This window comes from Hemiscyllium ocellatum, chromosome 18 (genome assembly GCF_020745735.1).
Source record: "Hemiscyllium ocellatum isolate sHemOce1 chromosome 18, sHemOce1.pat.X.cur, whole genome shotgun sequence".
Taxonomy (NCBI): domain Eukaryota; kingdom Metazoa; phylum Chordata; class Chondrichthyes; order Orectolobiformes; family Hemiscylliidae; genus Hemiscyllium; species Hemiscyllium ocellatum.
Window position 1 is genome coordinate 8,950,806 of NC_083418.1, and position 20,169 is coordinate 8,970,974.

General features: G+C 47.7%; 1 protein-coding gene across 1 annotated transcript in view; it reads left to right on the plus strand.

The window, feature by feature from the left end:
* pex16 (peroxisomal biogenesis factor 16) overlaps positions 1–20,169 on the plus strand; it is a 39,277-nt gene that overhangs the window by 12,746 nt on the left and 6,362 nt on the right. Inside the window, exons 3-8 of the mRNA XM_060838679.1 lie at positions 731–807; positions 5,906–6,039; positions 12,071–12,180; positions 12,629–12,721; positions 19,098–19,247; positions 19,636–19,708. Coding sequence (XP_060694662.1) covers positions 731–807; positions 5,906–6,039; positions 12,071–12,180; positions 12,629–12,721; positions 19,098–19,247; positions 19,636–19,708 — 637 coding nt within the window. The remainder of the gene's footprint in view (positions 1–730; positions 808–5,905; positions 6,040–12,070; positions 12,181–12,628; positions 12,722–19,097; positions 19,248–19,635; positions 19,709–20,169) is intronic.

Here is a 20,169-nt window from a genome sequence, read left to right on the forward strand (position 1 = left end):
TGGTCTGCTAAACTCAGCTAGATGGAATGTCTCTGCATTGAGAACAGTCTGCGGATCACTACAGACAAGGCCTATAGGTAGTGCAGTTTGCTGATCACAGACAGGCTGGGTGTATTGGTACTGAGGACCGTCTGCTGATCACAGCTATACAGCTTGTCTCTTTATTGAGGACACTATGTGATCACATACAGATGAGGTGCCCAGATATTGAGAATATTCTGCTGATCTTAGAGTGGGTGTCTGTGATTGGGCATTAACTTCTGACAATTCCTGATCCCTGCTAAATATACCCTTGGTTTCTTGGACAAGGGGCTGCATGAGAGGTTCAAGTAGATAGACTCGGGAATTCCATGAGGTAGTGTGACTTAATGCCTGTGATGCTCTCAGCACTGACTGGAAGTGGTAAGGATTGAGGTGCATTGTAATATAGTTGTTTGTGTAAAGGAACTGGTGTGGAGTGGGAGAGAGGTGGTTCGGAAGCAGGCCTGAAACCAAACGGAAAGGATATAGTGCGGGTTTGCATGGCAGTGCACTCAGACCGCAGTACCTTGTTGTTCTCATTGAAAAGTGTATAGGGCAGGATTTGCCGATTGTATTGCTGAAGTGGGGATTGGATGGTTGTTTATCAACTAGGAGAAAGTGAGGACTGCAGAACAGTTGTTTCCCAGTTCAGTTTTTGCTTGTTCTGTCTGGTGTCATTATTTCACATGGGTTTCTCTCCACTTGACAGTGTACTCTGCATCCAATTTGCTGGTGCTGGTCAATGATGGAATCCTCAGGAAAGGTGTTGCTCCAGCACCACTGGTGGTAAGTACTACTTCAGGAGGGGACGTTTGACCACTGACATGCAGGACGAAAGCCAAAACACAAACACCAGCCTCATCTCGTGCATGGCTATTGTTAAAAATATCCTGATATTTAGGATTTAAACACTGGCTATCTCCCACCCAGATATATTTTATTCTGTTTATAAACCACACTGAACATTCCCATTCGATTTCAAGTTTGGAAGTCACTCCCAGGTAATTGGTATTCTATATATACATGCGCAAAGCCTCTCAATTAGATTCCAGTCTGTAGCTCACACCTGGGTATCTCTTATCCTACATTGAGCCATGTGAATCCTTCCATTAGATATACACAAAATAGTGCAGATACAGGAATTGTAAGTCTGGCTGCATCTACATTTCAAGTCCAGTATGACTCTTCAAAGCTGAAAGGGATTGGAAAATGATGGTTCCATACATTTGACGGAGGCGGTGGAGAAGTGAGGGGAATATATGATGCAGTGCTCAGTGCCAAAGACAAACGGGTTGTTAATTGTGTTGGAAGAGAAGTAGAGATGTAAAGTAGTTGTAGATTAAGGTGTGAAAGGGGTAAATGTGCACTGACTGCTGTGAGAAAGTAAGCAAGGCACAAATAAGATAGGGCATTGGGGCACGGAGGAGAAGAATGCAGAAAAATGGAAGGCAAATGCCATGAGATCAAGCTCTGAAGTGGTGAAATTCAAGTAACAAGCACTTCAAGGTTATAAAGTGCTTAAGTAGGAAATGAAGTGGTGTTCCTTGAGCTTGTGTTTTGTTTCATTGACACTTGGCAGCCAGCCCAGGACAAAAATATTAGCATAAGAGCAATTGGAAGGTCAGGGTCATTCCTGCACATGTCACGCAAGTGTTCCACACAGTTCTCACGCAGTTGCGTTTGATCTCGCCAAAGTAGACTAGATTGAAGGAAGTACAAGAGAAATGCTGCTTCATTTGGAGTTGTGTCTGAGACCTTGGACAGTGAGGAGGGAGGAGGTGAATAGGCAAGTGTGGGAAGGTGTCCTGAGGGGACTGAGGAAATGTTACAAATGATGCAGGAATGGACTGGGGGTTTTGTAGGGAACAGTCCCTCAGAATGGTAACAGTGGAGGGGAGGGGGAAGGTGCATTTCATGGTAGCATCCTGCTGGAAGTGGTGGAAATAATGGAGGATGATCCTCTGAATGCTAAGACTAGTGGGGTGGAAAGTGAGGACAAGAGAAATCTAGTGGGAGATATGGTTCTGGGAGAGGAAATAAGATATCAGAGCAGAAGCATGGGAGATGGTTCATATACAGCTGGAGACACTAACAATCACAACAGAGGGATGTCCTCGGCTGAAGGAAAAGGAGGCAGCATCATCAGATCATCAGATCATCAGCGAAAGGGAAGTTGGTGTCAGAATGGTGTCCTTGCAGAAGACAGGGTGTGAGGAAGTGTAGTCATGGTAACAGTGAGAGTCAGTGCATTTATAATGAAACAAAAACAGACATTGCTGGAAAAGCTCAGCAGGTCTGGCAGCATCTGTGCAGAGAAATTAGAGTTAATGAATCAGGTCCAGCAGTTCTGAGGAAAGGTCACTGGACCCGAAATGTTAATTCTGATTTCCCTTCACAGATGCTGCCAGACCTGCTGAGCTTTTCCAACAACTTCTTTTTGTTTCTGATTTACGGTATCTGCAGTTCTTTCGGTTTTTATTTAGCATTTGTAATTAATACTGGTTGACAGCCTATCTTCGGTTCAAGGAAGGATGGAAATTAAAAGCAATACTGATGAATTTTTTTCAAATCTGGACGAGGGAAGACGGTGGCACTGGTGATATCATCAATGTACTGGAGAAAGTGGATTGCAACAACATATAGTCCACGTGTGGATACTAGTGGCTTGTGTGGACAGGAGATCTGCAGAGGGGATGTTGTCTGTGACAGTCCTGGAAACAACAGCTTGATGTTCAATGGTGAGGTCATGGTTGTTGGGGTGGAAGGAATAGGAAGATGTGTCTGAGAGTTGGTGCTCAGCCTCTGCTGAGTAGGGGTTGGCATGCCTGACTCTTATCAGCGCGTTTGAGACCAAGACCGGGCATGGCCTTGAGAGAACGAAGAGTTCAGAGGAAAATAAGTTTGATGGGGGAGGGAAGCAGAGTTCAGCCCCGTAAGAATCAGATATACGTCAATGAGATCACCCTCATTCTTCTAAACTCCAATGAGGAGTCCTAACCTGCTTAATCTTTGTTCTTAAGAGAATCCCTCCATACTGGGGATCATCCTGGTGAACTTACCCTGAATTGCCTCGAATTAAGTAATACATTTTCTTCAATAGGGGATGAAACCTGTTCTCAGTACTCCAGATTTAGTCTCACCAGTGCTTTGAATAATTGCAATAAGACATCCCCCACTGCTTATACTCCAACCCCCTTGAAATAAGTGCCCACATTCCCTTAGCCTTCCTAATTACCTGCTGCACCTGTTTAGATTTCCTACAGTATGGACACAGGCCCTTCGGCCCAACAAGTCCACCCCCCCACCCCCAAAGGATAACCCACCCAGACTCATTCCTCTATCGTATATTTGGGTAATATACCCTGACTAATACGCTCACGCTATGGGCAATTTAAGATGGCCAATTCACCTGGATTGTGGGAGGAAACTGGAGGAAACCCACGCAGACACAGGGAGAATGCACAAACTCCACACAGACAGTCAACCGAGGCAAGAATCGAACCCGGGTCCCTGACGCTATAACCACTGAGCCACTGTAAAAAAAACTTCCTGTGTTTTGTATGCAGGAACTCCTTTTTGCAGTTTTTCTCTTTTATTTTCCCTTCCAAAATGAACAACTTCAAATTTTGCCAAATTATACTTCATTTACCAATTTTTAGCCTATCAATATCTCTATAAACTGTTTGTATCCCTCTTGCAACTTGTCTTTCCATTCATTTTGTGTTGTCAGCAAATTTGGCTACAGTATATCTACTTCATTCCTCCAAGTCAATGAAATATAAGTCCCACCACTGATGTCTATGAAATCCCACTGGATAATCAGGTTGCCAACCTGAAAAGGAATCCCTTATCCCCACATGCTGTTTCCTGCCCATTAGCCAATTCTCTATGCCAGTATCCTACCTCCAACACCTTTGGCTCTTAAGTCTTAACCTTATTGAGGTACCTTCTCAAATGCCTTTTAGAAATCCAAATACAAAACATCTACTGATTTGCTACTGTCTACTTTGGTTGAGACTTCCTCAAAAAAACTCAACTAAGTTAGAAACAAATGATTTCCCTTTCAGTAAGCTGTGCTGCCCCTGCTTGATTAGATTATGATTTTCCATATGTGTTGCTATTTCTTTCTTAATAATTGATTCCAACATTTTTTCTAACATCGATGTCACATTGGCAGTTTTCCAATCCTCCAGTACTTGTCCAGAATGCAAGAATTTTGGAAAATTACAACCAGTGAATCCACGATCTCTGCAGCAACCTCTTTTAGGATGCAAGCCTTTAGCTCCATTGGTTCTCAGTATCACAGAAGGCTTTTCTCATACCCTTCATGGGATTCACTCCGATGTTTAAGCTATTGCCATCTCAGTAAATCACCTTTGTCTTGAGCTACTGTTTCTATTCAACTGCAGTGTTCCAATGTCTCTACTTAACTTTCACTCCAATTAATAGCACTTTTGTCTCTTGCATTGGCTATCCACACTATCTGCTTCTCTTCTGCCTCTGTCAAAAGTTTGCAAGCCACCATCTTCCAACTGTTTTGGATCTGAAGAAGAGTCATACAGGACCTAAAGCATCAGCTTTGCTTCTCTGTCCACAGCTTGGCCTGCTGACTTTCACTCACATTTTCTGCCTTTAATTAGATTCCGGTCTGTAACTTATTCCTGGAGATAATTTACTCCATATATTACCTGCCGCAACCCATCAATTAGATTCCAGTCACTCATTCCAGAGATCTATTATTCTACATATAAATCACCCAAGCATCTCAACTGGATTCTGGACCGTAACTCTCTCTCCTGTATCTGTTATTCAATATATTAAAAAACCCTGAACCCGCCCATTAGATTCACATAAATTAGGGGCAGCACTGTGGCTCAGTGATTAACACTGCTGCCTCACAGCTCCAGAGACCTGGGTTTGTTTCCACCCTTGGGCGACTCTGTGTGGAGTTGGCACATTGTCCCTGTGTCTGCGTGAGTTTCCTCTGGGTGCTCTGGTTTCCTTCCACAATCCAAAGATGTGCAGGTTAGGTTAGTTGGCCATGCTAAATTACCCATAGTGTTCAGGGATGTGTAGGCTAGGTGCATTAGTCAGGGTAAATATAGGGCAATAGGATAGGGGAATGGATCTGGGTGGGTTACTCTTCAAAGTGTCAGTGTCATCTTGTTGGGCCAAAGGGCCTGTTTCACAACTGTAGGGATTCCATCTATAAAAAGATATGTATCTGTCTGCACTGACTTGTGTTCAGGGACGATATCTGTGTCTCCACTTTCCCCTTCAGTGGAGAAACAGGCCATTTGGCCCAACAAGTCCACACCAACCCTTCAAAGAGTATCCCCCCCAGACCCATTCCCTGACTAATACGCCTAAATTACATATCCCTGAACACTACGGACAACTTAGTTCAGCCAACTCACCTCATCTGGACATCTTTGGACCATAGGAGGAAACCAGAGCACCCGGAGAAAACCCACCAAGTTCCAGACACACAGTCGCCCGAGGCTGGAATCGAACACGGGTCCCTGGCACTGTGAGGCAGAACTCACTTGTGTTCAGGGACAGTGTCTGTGCCACATTGACTGATGCTGAGGGACTATCTGTTTCTGCACCGACTGTTACACAGGGACTGTACCTGCATTGACTGGTGTTCAGGATTGTATCAGTGTCTGCACTGATTGGCATTTAGGGACTGTGTCTGTGCCTGCGCTGACCGGTCTCCAGGAACTGTGTCTGTGCCTACACTGACCAGAGTCCGGAGACTCTGCCCGTGCCTGTGCCTGCACTGACCAGTGTTTGGCGTCCATGCCTGTGTCTGCAAATAACTAGTGCTTGGAGACGGTGTCTGTGTTTGTGTGCATTCAGTGCCTTTTTATTTCCATCCCAGTCTGGCACTCAACAGCGGTTGATGACGTGGTTGACAGTTTTGGAACATTTGGAGGTTTTCACTGAGATGTGCTCGGCCAAGTTCTGGGGCGAGAAGTGTCGTTGGCTGGTAATTATTCTCATCCAATTAGCCAAGTAAGTGTCCTTCCCCGAATTTCAGTCGGATCCTTGTCTGCTGTCCCTACTCCCACTCACTTCCTGACACCTCATGCAAAAACAAAGAGACCTTGGAGTGCAGGTTCATAGATCCTTGAAAGCGGAGTCACAGGTAGATAGTATAGTAAAGGCGGCGTTTGATATGCTTTCCTTTATTGGTCAGAGTGTTGAGTACAGGAGTTGGGAGGTCATGTTGCAGCTGTACAGGTCATTGGTTAGGCCACTGTTGGAATATTGTGTGCAATCCTGGTCTCCTTCTATCCGAAAGATGTTGTGAAACTTGAAAGGGTTCAGAAAAAATTTACAAGGATGTTACCAGGATTAGAGGGTTTGAGCTCAAAGGAAAACGAGGGCTGGGGCTGTTTTCCCTGGAGTGTCGGAAGCTGAGGCGTGACCATATAGAGGTTTACAAAATTGAGGGGCATGGGTAGGATAAATAGACAAAGTGGTGGGGGAGTCCAGAACTAGAGGGCATAGATTTAGGGTGAGAGAGTAAAGATTAAAAGAGACCTAAGGGGGAACTTTTTCAAGCAGAGGGTGTTCTCCCCGTGTCTGCGTGGGTTTCCTCCGGGTGCTCCGGTTTCCTCCCACAGTCCAAAGATGTGCGGGTCAGGTGAATTGGCCATGCTAAATTGCCCGTAGTGTTAGGTAAGGGGTAATGTAGGGGTATGGGTGGGTTTCGCTTCGGCGGGTCGGTGTGGACTTGTTGGGCCGAAGGGCCTGTTTCCACACTGTAAGTCTAAGTCTAAGTCTAAGTCTAAGTGTATGGAATGAGCTGTCAGAGGAAGTGGTGGAGGCTGGTACAATTGCAACATTTAGAAGGCATTTGGATGGGTATATGAATAGGAAGGGTTTGGAGGGATATGGGCCGGGTGCTGGCAGGTGGGACTAGATTGGGTTGGGATATCTGGTCGGCATGGAGGGGTGGGACTGAAGCGTCTGTTTCCGTACTGTACATCTCTATGCCTCTCTGGAAACCTAGCATTTTGCTAGCCCAGCTGTGGTTGGCCTGTTAACCCTTTTACCTCCATGACTTAGAGGGCTGCTCTGAAGAAGCCATACCCCAGCACTCAGTCCCAGTGTGTTCCTGCTCCCTTTCCCTCCTGCATCCAATCCTACATGCAATGTTCTGCCCCTCAACCGGATCAAACGATGAAGAGAAACGCCCGTCCAAAATGTCAGCTTCCTTCATGGACCACCTCTGAGATTTGATCATCTTCTTAGCACAGGTTCTCTCTAATGAAAGTGTAGCTACTTGATATCAGTTACAGCTCTTCAACAGCCGGTTATCAGGTCATGTTGAGTACAAAGAAAGGGAATTTTATTGTGTGCTAGCCCTGAGAGAAATTTTGGAGCCATGTTGTCCAGCATTTGTATAGGTACAAAGTTAAAGGGGAGCATCGAGTTAAAAAATAACGATGGCAAGGTTCTACAGTCCTTGAAGGCAAAAGTGAGGACTACAGATGCTGGAGATTAGAGTCGCGAGTGTGGTGCTGGAAAAGCACAGCAGGTCAGGCAGCATCTGAGGAGCAGGAGAATCGACATTTCGGGCAAAAGCCTGACGAAGGGCTTTTGTCTGAAACGTCGATTTTCCTGCTCCTTGGATGCTGCCTGACCTGCTGTGCTTTTCCAGCACCACACCCACAACTCTGCAGTCCTTGTGTATGGTGATCACCTGAAATGGCATTTGCTTAATTGATGTCTTGTATCCTCAGTCATAGCAAATATTTAAGTTCACAGGGTTACAATCGTGATGGTGTGGAAGGAGGTCATTCAGTCCACTGTGTCTGCATCTACTCTGAATACTTGAACTATCTGGCAGTTTCTTGCTTTTGCCCCATAAACATGTGTATTATTTTGAATTAATTAGTCATCCAGTGCCCTCTTGAATACCTCAATTGAGCCATGTCTCAGGCCGTGTAATTTCCCCAGCTGCAGTGCAGAACTCTGAGGTTCATACATAGCAGTGGCTGAGGAAACTAGAAGTGAATGTGTCAGCATGCTACTTGGAATGTGCAGACTCTGAGTGGCTGTATGGCTGTATCTCAAAGAGAATGTCAGTCTCCACCACATTGCATTTCAAACAGTGCATTTCAGACTCGAATGATTGACTGACTGTGAAAAAGCAATTTTTCTCACCTTGCATTTCTTTCTTTTGCAAAGCATTTTAAATCTGTGACCTCTGGTTTTCAATCCTTTGTTGACAGGAGTGTTTCCCCCTATCTATTCTGTCCAAACCTCCTCCAGGCACCTTCACCCCCACCTTCATCAAAATGTATCTTTGTTGAGTGTCACTGCTTTCTCTTCATCCTTTGTCTTGTTCCTTATTCCTTTGTCTTGTTCCTTCTTCCAATGGAGAATACCTTCACACTTAGCATTTTAAATTCCATCTGCCAATCATCTGCCCATCTGACCAATCTGTTTATATCCTCCTGTACTCTAATACATTCCTTTGTATTGTCAGCCATACATCCAATGTTTCTGTCACCTACAAACTAACTAATCATCCTTCCCACATTCTTATTGACATTGTTTATGCATATCACAAACAATTAAGGATCCAGTGCTGATCCCTGTGGGATGTCACTGCGTGCCAGGCTCCAGTCACACAAGCAACCTTCTACCAGCATTCTCTGTCTCCTGTCACTAAGCCAATTTTGGGTCCACATTGCCAAGTTACCCTCGATTCCATGTGTTTTTATCAGTTTTCCCTGTAGAATCTTGTCAAAGACCTTGCTGAAATCATTCTAAGCTACATCAACTACCCTTTCCTCATCCAATCACTTGGCCACCTCCTCGAAAAGTTCCAGCAGATTTGTTAGGCATGACCCTCCTCTAACAAAACCATTCTGACTATCCCTGATCAAACCTTGCCTCTCTAAATGAAGATTAATTTTCTTCTTCACTATTTTTCTCTAAGAATTTCCCTACTAATGATGTTAGACTCACTGGTCTGTAGTTCCCTGGTCTATCTCTACCAACTTTCTTGTAAAGTGGGACCACGTTAGCTGTCCTCCAGTCCTCTGGCACCTCCCCTGTGGTCTGAAACAATTTGAAAATTTGGATCAGGGCCCCTTTTACAGTATTTCGTCCACATCTACCACAGCAGCCTAGGAAACAACTCGTTCAAACCTACACCTCTATATCCTCCAAAACCTCCACGCTTCTTGTATCAATCTGCTCAAGAATGTTTTTTTGAATTCTGAACAATGAAGGAGTAGTGCTCCAAAAGCTAGTGCTTCCAATTAAAGCTGTTGGGCTATAACCTGGTATTGTGTGATTTTTAACTTTATACACCTCAGTCCAACACCAGCATCTCCAATTCTTGAATTCTGTACTTGCATCATCATCCTCCTCCTGAGTAAAAATAGATGTGAAGTACTCATCTCAGATTGACATGGTTCATATTAATAGGAGAAAGTGAGGACTGCAGATGCTGGAAATCAGAGTCAAAAGGTGTGGCGCTGGAAAAGCACAGCCAGTCAGAAAGCATCCGAGAAGCAGGAGAGTTGACGTTTCGAGCATAGGTTAAAGGTGCAGGGGGGAAAGTTTAAAAGAGATGTACGAGGCACGTTTTTCACACAAATGTTGGTGAGTGCCTGGGATGTGCTGCTATCGGAGGTGGTGGAAGCAGATACAATAGCAACATTCAAGAAGCACCTGAATGAACACGTGAACAGGAAGGGAATAGAGGGTTACGGATCAAGTAAGTGAAGACAGTTTTAGTGTGGGAGGGCAAAATGTGTTGATGCAAGCTTGGAGGGCCAAAGGGACTGTTCCTGTGCTGTTTTATTCTTTGTTTTGAAGTTGTCTGCTCTTCTAGGTGGATGAAAAAGAAAATTTATAAAAGATAGAAGGAGCAAATATTTCACACAGAGCATAGTTCATGTGTGGAATGAACTTCCAGAGGAAGCGGTGGATATGGGTACAGTTACAACATTTAAAATAAATTTGGGTTGGTACATAGAATAAGAAATTTGAAGGGACATGGGTCTAGTTTAGTTTGGGATTATGGTCAGTATAGATTGGTTGGACCAAAGGGTCTGTTTGCATGGTGTATGACTCCACGACAGGAAAGCGCTCGACAGGCTAGTCCTCTGGGAAAGGTGAACCAGGTCCCAGACCAGATGGATATTGTTGTGGATCTTGTAAGACTGGTCAGGGGACATAACAAATCCCAGGCAAGATGACAACACCCTGGTGAGGATTTTGTAATCCATGTGGAGGAAGGAGACTGGACGTGAGTTCTTAAGTAAACGAAGGTGTCCCTTTTTTTGTCAGCAGAATAATGACTTCCCTGAATCAAAGGGACAGCTGTCCAGCAGCAAAACATTCCTCCAGGACCTGTACGTAATCGCTTTCCCAAGATGTCTCAGAATGCCCTGTAGAACTCCATGGTCAGCCTATCCAACCTTGGGTAGTCCCTCGAGAGCCAAGTGAGGGTGCCTCTTAAGTGCCTGAGTTTTGAGCATCCTGGCATCCCCCAGGCCAGCCTGTGGCAGGTCCTTCCACAGAACTCTGTGAGCATCCTCAAAGGATGGACCTGTTGAGAAGAGAGCCGTTTAATAGCCTGAAGTCTGGGCATTGATGCTGTCTTGATCCAAGTTGAGAGACCTGTCATGACCAGCAACACAGGGAGCTGCTGCCCGCCTCGCTGCCTTTTCAGAAAGTAGAAGGGGGAGCAGCGGTTCAGGTAGATCCACAACTTAACGTACATGCCTCGGTCCCAATGAATTGCAGGTCCTTCAGCGAGCCCTTCCTCTCTTCATACACTCCTTTCAAGGCCGCATCCACGTTAGACAGCCAGCTGTGAATTACAGCAGTGTTAGCAGATACACTGGAATTGAGGGCTTACGTACTGTTGGAAATTTGGATGGCAACATGGTGTCAATTGTCTGTTGACTACTGGCCAACTATTGGTGGTGAAATCATATGATTAGTTCTTGGGTAAATTGGGGCTGGGGACAAGATAGACAGAAGCCATCAGGTCTCCACCAGCCAGGGGTGTGCTCTCAGGTCCCTGCAGGAAACCATTTGAATCCTGAAGAAAACACTTTGCATTTCCTTCAGCAGTTGCTGTCAGTTGTGACTTTTAATTGTTCGGTCAGAAACTCTTATAAGTGAAACAACCACCCTTGGCATATTGCAAACCAGTGGAGCATCCAGAGCAGGATGACTGAGAAGCAGCATCCTGACCAGAGTAAGAATCATATCAACAAAGCTTTTGATGAGAACCACAGAACTGTTTTTCTGCTTTTTCCCTTTGTCCATAACCCATGTTTTGGCCTGTCTGTCTGTCTGTGTAAAAGGGGAGTTTATAATGGGATTACAGATCTAATTATCACTGTTATATGCCACTGTTTGCCTGTAGCTAGAATCTAATTATTTCTAATAAATAGTAGTTTTTGATAGATATAGAAACCTGGTTCACGCTTTCTGTCAACCTGGATCTGAAAAGCAGGTAAATTGGGGAATCTCTTCGTACTTGTTATAATCCTTGACTTTTACGACAATCGTGGGAACGGTAGAGCTTGATTTACAGTGCACTATCTCAATGAGTCATAACAGCACATGAAATTCGTATGGAGGTGCAGAAAGGAGTACAGAAAATGCTGGCTTCATACATGGGTATTTAACATGGCCTGCAGTTCATAAAGGCATAGTGCAGTTCTGTAAAATATCATGCATGTAAAATTTTTAACATGTAACCAAACCAGCTTATTTGATACTAATACCAGCTTTTGAAGAACCATTCAGTTTGAGGTTAGTTGAGTATGTGTGACCATTACCAAAAATAAAAGCAGGACATCACCCACACCCAAATTCCCTTTGCTCCCTGTCTCTGATTCCTTCCTTCATTCCAACATCCCAATTCACGCTTTCTAGTTCCTGGCCAGGCTAACCTGCCCTTTCTCTCAGCCGCAAATCTCTGTACTTTAGTTTATGGACCTATGTTTTAGTAACTCATCTCCTGACAAGAGGAGGCCTTTTTTTTCTCTCTCTCTCTCAGAGCAACCCTGAGGATTCTGCTGCTGCACTGGTATAAGGCTGGAATCCAGACTTCTCCCCCAATTACACCACTGGACAGAGAGAGACACCTGCACAGGCGCTGCAGTGAAGGTGAGAGAGCAGCCCCCAGCTGTTGAGAGGAACATGGTAATACTGAGGAAATAATGAGGGAGACAAACAGGCGAGTTCACTTACCCTGCAACTCATCTCATTTCCATGGGCCACTTGTCCTCCATCTGAAATCTTTTCCCTCTGCTCCTCCATAGCGCTCAGCACTACCCGCCCCCTTCCTGTTGCTCCTTTGCAAAAAACCTTCCTCAGCATTCGTCCCTATTCCGCCACCCCAAAGTTCTCATGCCCTCTTCTCCCCTCACTCCATTGCTCTGTTCTCATCTCCCATGATCTCTCTGTGGCCTCAGCTCCCACTTACCCAACTCGACATCCCGCCTGCCTTTTCCTACCTCAGCCAGTTCCCCCCCGTCACCCGCTGCCTCCTCACCCTGCCCCCCCCCCCGCATTGTTGGACTTAACACAATCTCGTCAAACTCTCATTTCACAGACAATGTGGCAGAGGCTGAAGTATCCTCACAGTCTACATCGACTGCCTTCATAGGACAGCGTTCCAAGAGAGTAGTCAGGATGCTCAACAGTAGTGAGTGATTCATCTTTTCCAGCTCCTAAAGTGTGCATGTGTCTGCCTTCAATTTGGTTCGCTGTTACTCATCGAAATCCAGTCATGGCTGACTGGGTGAGCTCTTAATTGTGGCCGTCAGTTCCACTTCCTATTTGAGGAACAAGAACTGACGATCAGCTTCTTACTAAAACACAGCACTGAGAAAGTGCTACACTGGCGGAGGGTCAGTGCCGAGGGAGCACTGCACTAGCGGAGGGTCAGTGCCGAGGGAGCACTGCACTGGCAGAGGGTCAGTGCCGAGGGAGCACTGCACTGGCAGAGGGTCAGTGCCGAGGGAGCACTGCACTGGCAGAGGGTCAGTGCCGAGGGAGCGCTGCACTGGCGGAGGGTCAGTGCTGAGAGAGTGCTGCACTGGCGGAGGGTCAGTGCTGAGAGAGTGCTGCACTGGCGGAGAGTCAGTGCTGAGGGAGCACTGCACTGGCGGAGGGTCAGTGCTGAGAGAGTGCTGCACTGGCGGAGAGTCAGTGTTGAGGGAGCACTGCACTGGCGGAGGGTCAGTGCTGAGAGAGCGCTGCAATGGCGGAGGGTCAGTGCTGAGGGAGCGCTGCACTGGCGGAGGGTCAGTGCTGAGGGAGCGCTGCACTGGCGGGGGGTCAGTGCTGAGGGAGCGCTGCACTGGCGGAGGGTCAGTGCCGAGGGAGCGCTGCACTGGCGGAGGGTCAGTGCTGAGAGAGTGCTGCACTGGCGGAGGGTCAGTGCTGAGAGAGTGCTGCACTGGCGGAGAGTCAGTGCTGAGGGAGCACTGCACTGGCGGAGGGTCAGTGCTGAGAGAGCGCTGCACTGGCGGAGGGTCAGTGCTGAGGGAGCGCTGCACTGGCGGAGGGTCAGTGCTGAGGGAGCGCTGCACTGGCGGAGGGTCAGTGCTGAGGGAGCGCTGCACTGGCGGAGGGTCAGTGCCGAGGGAGTGGTGCACTGGCGGAGGGTCAGTGCTGAGAGAGCGCTGCACTGGCGGAGGGCCAGTGCCGAGGGAGAGCTGCACTGGCGGAGGGTCAGTGCCGAGGGAGCGCTGCACTGGCGGAGGGTCAGTGCCGAGGGAGGGCTGCACTGGCGGAGGGTCAGTGCGAGAGAGCGCTGCAGTGGCGGAGGGTCAGTGCCGAGGGAGTGCTGCACTGGCGGAGGGTCAGTGCCGAGGGAGTGCTGCACTGGTGGAGGGTCAGTGCCGAGGGAGCGCTGCACTGGCGGAGGGTCAGTGCCGAGGGAGCGCTGCACTGGCGGAGGGTCAGTGCTGAGGGAGCGCTGCACTGGCGGAGGGTCAGTGCTGAGGGAGCGCTGCACTGGCGGAGGGTCAGTGCCGAGGGAGTGCTGCACTGGCGGAGGGTCAGTGCTGAGAGAGCGCTGCACTGGCGGAGGGCCAGTGCCGAGGGAGTGCTGCACTGGCGGAGGGTCAGTGCCGAGGGAGCGCTGCACTGGCGGAGGGTCAGTGCCGAGGGAGGGCTGCACTGGCGGAGGGTCAGTGCGAGAGAGCGCTGCAGTGGCGGAGGGTCAGTGCCGAGGGAGTGCTGCACTGGCGGAGGGTCAGTGCCGAGGGAGTGCTGCACTGGTGGAGGGTCAGTGCCGAGGGAGCGCTGCACTGGCGGAGGGTCAGTGCCGAGGGAGTGCTGCACTGGCGGAGGGTCAGTGCTGAGGGAGCGCTGCACTGGCGGAGGGTCAGTGCCGAGGGAGCGCTGCACTGGCGGAGGGTCAGTGCTGAGAGAGCGCTGCACTGGCGGAGGGTCAGTGCTGAGAGAGTGCTGCACTGGCGGAGGGTCAGTGCTGAGAGAGTGCTGCACTGGCGGAGAGTCAGTGCTGAGGGAGCACTGCACTGGCGGAGGGTCAGTGCCGAGGGAGTGCTGCACTGGCGGAGGGTCAGTGCCGAGGGAGTGCTGCACTGGCGGAGAGTCAGTGCCAAGGGAGCACTGCACTGGCGGAGGGTCAGTGCTGAGGGAGCGCTGCACTGGCGGAGGGTCAGTGCCGAGGGAGCGCTGCACTGGCGGAGGGTCAGTGCCGAGGGAGCGCTGCACTGGCGGAGGGTCAGTGCCGAGGGAGCGCTGCACTGGCGGAGGGTCAGTGCCGAGGGAGCGCTGCACTGGCGGAGGGTCAGTGCCGAGGGAGCGCTGCACTGGCGGAGGGTCAGTGCCGAGGGAGTGCTGCACTGGCGGAGAGTCAGTGCCAAGGGAGCACTGCATTGGCGGAGGGTCAGTGCCAAGGGAGCACTGCACTGGCGGAGAGTCAGTGCTGAGGGAGTGCTGCACTGGTGGAGAGTCAATGCCAAGGGTGTCAGAGAGGTCTACAGCACAGTAAAAGGTCCTTTTGCCCACTGCTTCTGCACTGATCAAAAACTATTCTAATCCCATTTTCCAGCCTTTGGCCCAGAGCCTTGTATGCTTGGGCATCACAAGTGCACATGTAAATACTTCTTAAATGTTCCTGCATCTACTGCCCTGAGACGCAGTGAGTTCCAGATTCCCACCACCCTTTGGGTGAATTATTTTTTCTTATCTCCTCTAAACCTCTGCCCCTTACCTACAATCTATGGGCATTGATCCCTCCATCAAGGGGAGAAGGTTTTTCCTGTTTACCCTGTCTGTGCTCCTCATGATTTTCGACATCTCAATCATGTCCCATCTCTGTCTCCTTTGTTCTTGGGAAAACAACTCCAATCTATCCAATCTCTCTTTGTAACTGCAAGTCTCCAGCCCAAGAAACATCCTCTCTGCACCCTCTCCAATGCTATCACATTTCTCCTAAAATGTGGACTCCAGAAATGCGCACAGCGCTCCAGCTGTGGCCTCACCAATATTATATACAATTCCAGCATAACCTCCCTGCTCATAAATTCTATGCCTCAACTATTAAAGGCCAGTATCCTATATGCCTTCTTAACAATTTCATCCACCAAGCTCTGTATGCTTCCCAGTTTCTGACCATTCATCATGTATTCCCTTGTTTGTTTGTTTGTCTGTCCTGCCCAAACGCACTATTTATCCAGATTGAATCCTATTTGCTACTGCTCACTGCATCTGACCAGCTCATCTCTATCCTCTTGTTAGCCTAAGGCGATCCTTCTCATTATTTACCGCTCATCAACTTTTGAATAGTCTCTGAACTTATTGGCTGAATGTCCTCCATTCAACCTTAGATCATTAATATAAGCCACAAACAGCAAGGGCCCCAACACTGATCCCTGTGTGACTCCACTGGACTCGGGAATAATACCCCTCTGCTTCCTGCCGCCCAACCAATTGTGTTTCCAGTTTGTCAAATTTCCTTGGATCCCATGGGCTGACCCATGCAGGACCTTCTAGGAGAAAGTGAGGACTGCAGATGCTGGAGATCGAAACTGAAAATGTGTTGCTGGAAAAGCAGCACGTCAGGCAAAGGGCTCATGCCCGAAACGTCGATTCTCCTGCTCCTTGGATGCTGCCTGACCTGCTGCGCTTTTCCAGCAACACATTTTCAGTCATGCGGGACCTTGTAAAAAGCCTTGCTGAAGTCCAAGTAGGTGGTAGCAAAAGCATTGTCCTCATCCACATGCCTGGTCATCTCTTCAAATAAGCTCAATCAAGTTGATCAGACACGAGCATCCCCCCCTTACAAAAACCATTTCTGCTGTTGGTTTTTTTTAGATTACTTACAGTGTGGAAACAGGCCCTTCGGCCCATCAAGTCCACACCGACCCGCCGAAGCGCAACCCATCCATACCCCTACATTTACCCCTTAACTAACACTACGGGCAATTTAGCATGGCCAATTCACCTAACCCGCACATCTGTGGGAGGAAACCGGAGCACCCGGAGGAAACCCATGCAGACACGGGGAGAATGTGCAAACTCCACACAGTCTGTCGCCAATTGAACCCGGGTCTCTAGCGCTGTGAGGCAGCGGTGCTAACCACTGTGCCACCGTGCTGCCCACTAGTTATTCATTTTTGTCGGATGTGGGTGTCGCTGGCTGGCCAGCATTTATTACGTATCCCTGATTGCCCTGGATAAAGAGGTAGTGAGCAATTGGTACAACTGGCTGGCTCTCTAGGCCATTTCAGAGGGCAACTGAGAGTCAACCACATTGCCATTGGTCTGAAATCACACATAGGCCCAGACCAAGTGAGGATGGCAGATTTCATTCCCTGATGGACACGACTGAACCAGATGGGTTTTCCCGACAATCGACAATGATTTCATGGTCATCAGTAGATTCTTAGTTCCAGATTTTTGTTTTGTATTGAATTCAAGTTCCACAATCTCCCCTGGCAAGATTTGGACCTGGGTCCCTGGAACATTGCCTGTGTCCCTGGACGAATAGTTTAGCAATAATACCACTAAGCCACCACCTTCCCGTATACCAACTCTTCTTGGTTAATCCCTAGCTCTCCAAATATTGATTCATTCTATTCCTCAGAATTGCTTCCTATTTCCTCACAACACAGTTAGACTGCCTGGCCTGTAGTTTCCTCGTTTATTCCTTGCTCCCTTTTTGAATAATGGCTGTCCTCCAGTGCTCTGGCACTGCTCCTGTGGCCAGAGGAGAATTGAACATTTTCACAAACATCTCTGCTATTTCCTCCCTGTGGGACACATTTCATCTAGCCCTGGAGACATAACTAGTTTTAAGGCTGCCAAACCACTCAGAACCTCCTCTCTGTCGATGCTAATAACTTTAATTGTACCACAGACCTTCTCCCTGATTTCTATATCCATATCATCCCTCTCATTCATGAACAACAACTCAAATTATTCATATAGAATCCTGTTTACATTCCCTAGCTCTGTGCACAGATTATCATTATGGACCTCATGGGTCCTGTTCTTTCCCTCATTATCCTTTTACCCTTAATGTACTTGTAAAATAACTTCATCTACCTTTATTTTACCGCTAGTATCCTTTCGGCTTTCCTGATCTCCCTTTTGAGTTCTCCCTTGCACATTTTATACTCTCCTATGGCTCCTGCTGTTATGAGCCCTCACTATCTGCCATAAAGCTCCCATTCTCTCTTAGTCCGATGCAGTATATCCCCTGTTATCCACGGTTTGCAGGATTTGCTAGTCTCACTCTTTTGGAACATGTTGATCATGTACTCTCCATTTTTCCTTCTGAAATGCATCCCACAATTCTAAGACATTTGTCTAAAAATATCTTGCTCACGGTTCACTCTGACCAAATCATATTTGATCTTGTTAAAATCAGCCTTCGCCCACTTGAGTACTTTGATTTCAACCCATCCTTCTCTGTTTCCATAACAATCTTGAATCTGATGGAGTTATGACCATTGTCTGCAAAATACTCTCAATCACTTACCCGGCTTTGTTACCTAAAGTTAAGTCCAGTACTGTCCCCTCTCAAGATTATAGAGTCGTATAGCATAGAAACAGGTCCTTGGTGAACTACACAAATCCCATTTACCTGCACTTGGTCTATAGCCTACAATGCCCTGGCATTTTAAGTACCTGTTCACTTGTTGCTTAAATGTTGCAAGAGTATCTACCTCCACCACCCTCTCAGGCAGCTCGTTCCATATTTCTACTATCTCCGGGTAAAAATATCTTCCTTCAGATTACCTCCTAACTCTCAGGTCTTAGACATATCTGCTATGGGGAAAATAATTCTCATGATCTAACTTGTCTATGAATCCCATAAATCTGTATACCCCAATCACCCTCCCCCTCAGCTTCTTTTGCTCCAGGGAAAACAAATCCAGCCCATCCAGTCTCTGGTAACTGAGACTTTCCATCCACCAGGTAACCTCCTGGTGAATCTCTTGTGTACCCTGTCCAGTGCAATCATGTCCTTCCGCTAGTTGGTGACATTCCACATCGACTATTCCATCTACGGTCTATGCAATGTTTAATAAAATTGTAGCAATACTTGGCTAATGAAGGCAAGCATTCTTCACCACTCTTGCTGAGCAGACACCTTTGAAGATCTATGGACATATACACCAAGGTGCCTTTGATCCCCAGTACACCCTAGGGACCGACAATTTATTTTATAAATCCTTCCCATGTTCGTTTTCCAAAAATGCATCACCTTGCACTTACCAGCATTAACTTCCATATGCCATTGCTTGGCCCAATTTACCAGTTGATCGATGTCAGACTGTAGCCTGAGACCATCCGCTTTGCTATCAACAACTACTGAGCTAGTGCTGCCTTGCCAGAGGGTCAGTGTAGCGGGTAAACATTTTTCAGGACCCCAGGAGCTTTATGGTTTTCTGTGCAGACCGTACCTCTGGAAGGTGTCTCCTCCAGCAGTGCAACTCTCCCCGTCTACCTGAGTGGCACTCACCCGTTGGTGTTTGGCGTTAGAGATGTTTGTGCAGTCTCTATTGGACAAGGTAACATTGAGATTGTTCTTTCAGCTCCAGCCCTGCAGCTCCGTCACTGGGGGAGTCCTCAAGAGGAACAGAGACAATGGATCTCACAGGCAGGAACCCAGCACCCTCCAACCATCCTCACCCAGCAGGAAATACTGGCCGAGTCACTGTACATCACCCGCCCACTGGTGCACCGTATCCTACACTAAAGAGCCAGAAGGCTGTTCAACCTTGGTGTTTACACTGCAGCCTCTTCGCCTCCTCGATGCTTACATAGGAACAGGAGTAGGTCGTTTATTTCCCATGGCACAGGAACAAGAGGTGGCCATTCAGAATCTGGAGGCTGTTACTAAAGAACAGCTGGAGGTATATTTATGCAAGGATTAGGAGGAGGTGGTTCAGCACCCAGGCTTGGTATACAGGAAGAGGTAGGAGCCATCCGCCTCTCCGATCTGTCAAATAGCCACAGGAAAAGGTGTTTCATATTCTTCATGATCATATATGAACAGGCTATTCCTCACTTCTCCCAGACCTGAGTATAAATAAGCCAGAATGAGTTACCTTCCTTATCCCAAGCTCCCAGTGCTGGCATTAGGAATATGGGGACAGAAATCCTGGAAGCCATGGCTCCTTTCTGGCATTGTGGATATTGCAAGGTGAGTGGTAGGCATAGGATATAAAGTCAACATGCAAACTGTGTGAGTGGAGTTGATGTATAGTGCACTGAGCTGTGACCCAGGGTCAGAGTTATACTGTCACCAGCATACCGACCTGTTAACCAGAATGAGAGCTATATTGACACCAGTACACAAACCTGTTAACCGGAATCTGAATTAGACTGACACCAACACGCTGACCTGTTGATCAGAACGAGAGTTTTACTGACAGCAGTGCACCGACTTGTTAACTGGGATCAGAGCTATACTGACACCAACACACCGACCTGTTGATCGGAATGAGAGTTATACTGACACCAGCGCACACACCTGTTAGCTGGGATCAGAGCTATACTGACACCAAGACACTGTCTGTTGACTGGGATGAGAGTTATACTGACACTACTGCACTGGCCTGTTAACCAGGGTCAGAGTTATACTGACCTATTGTAATGTATCTA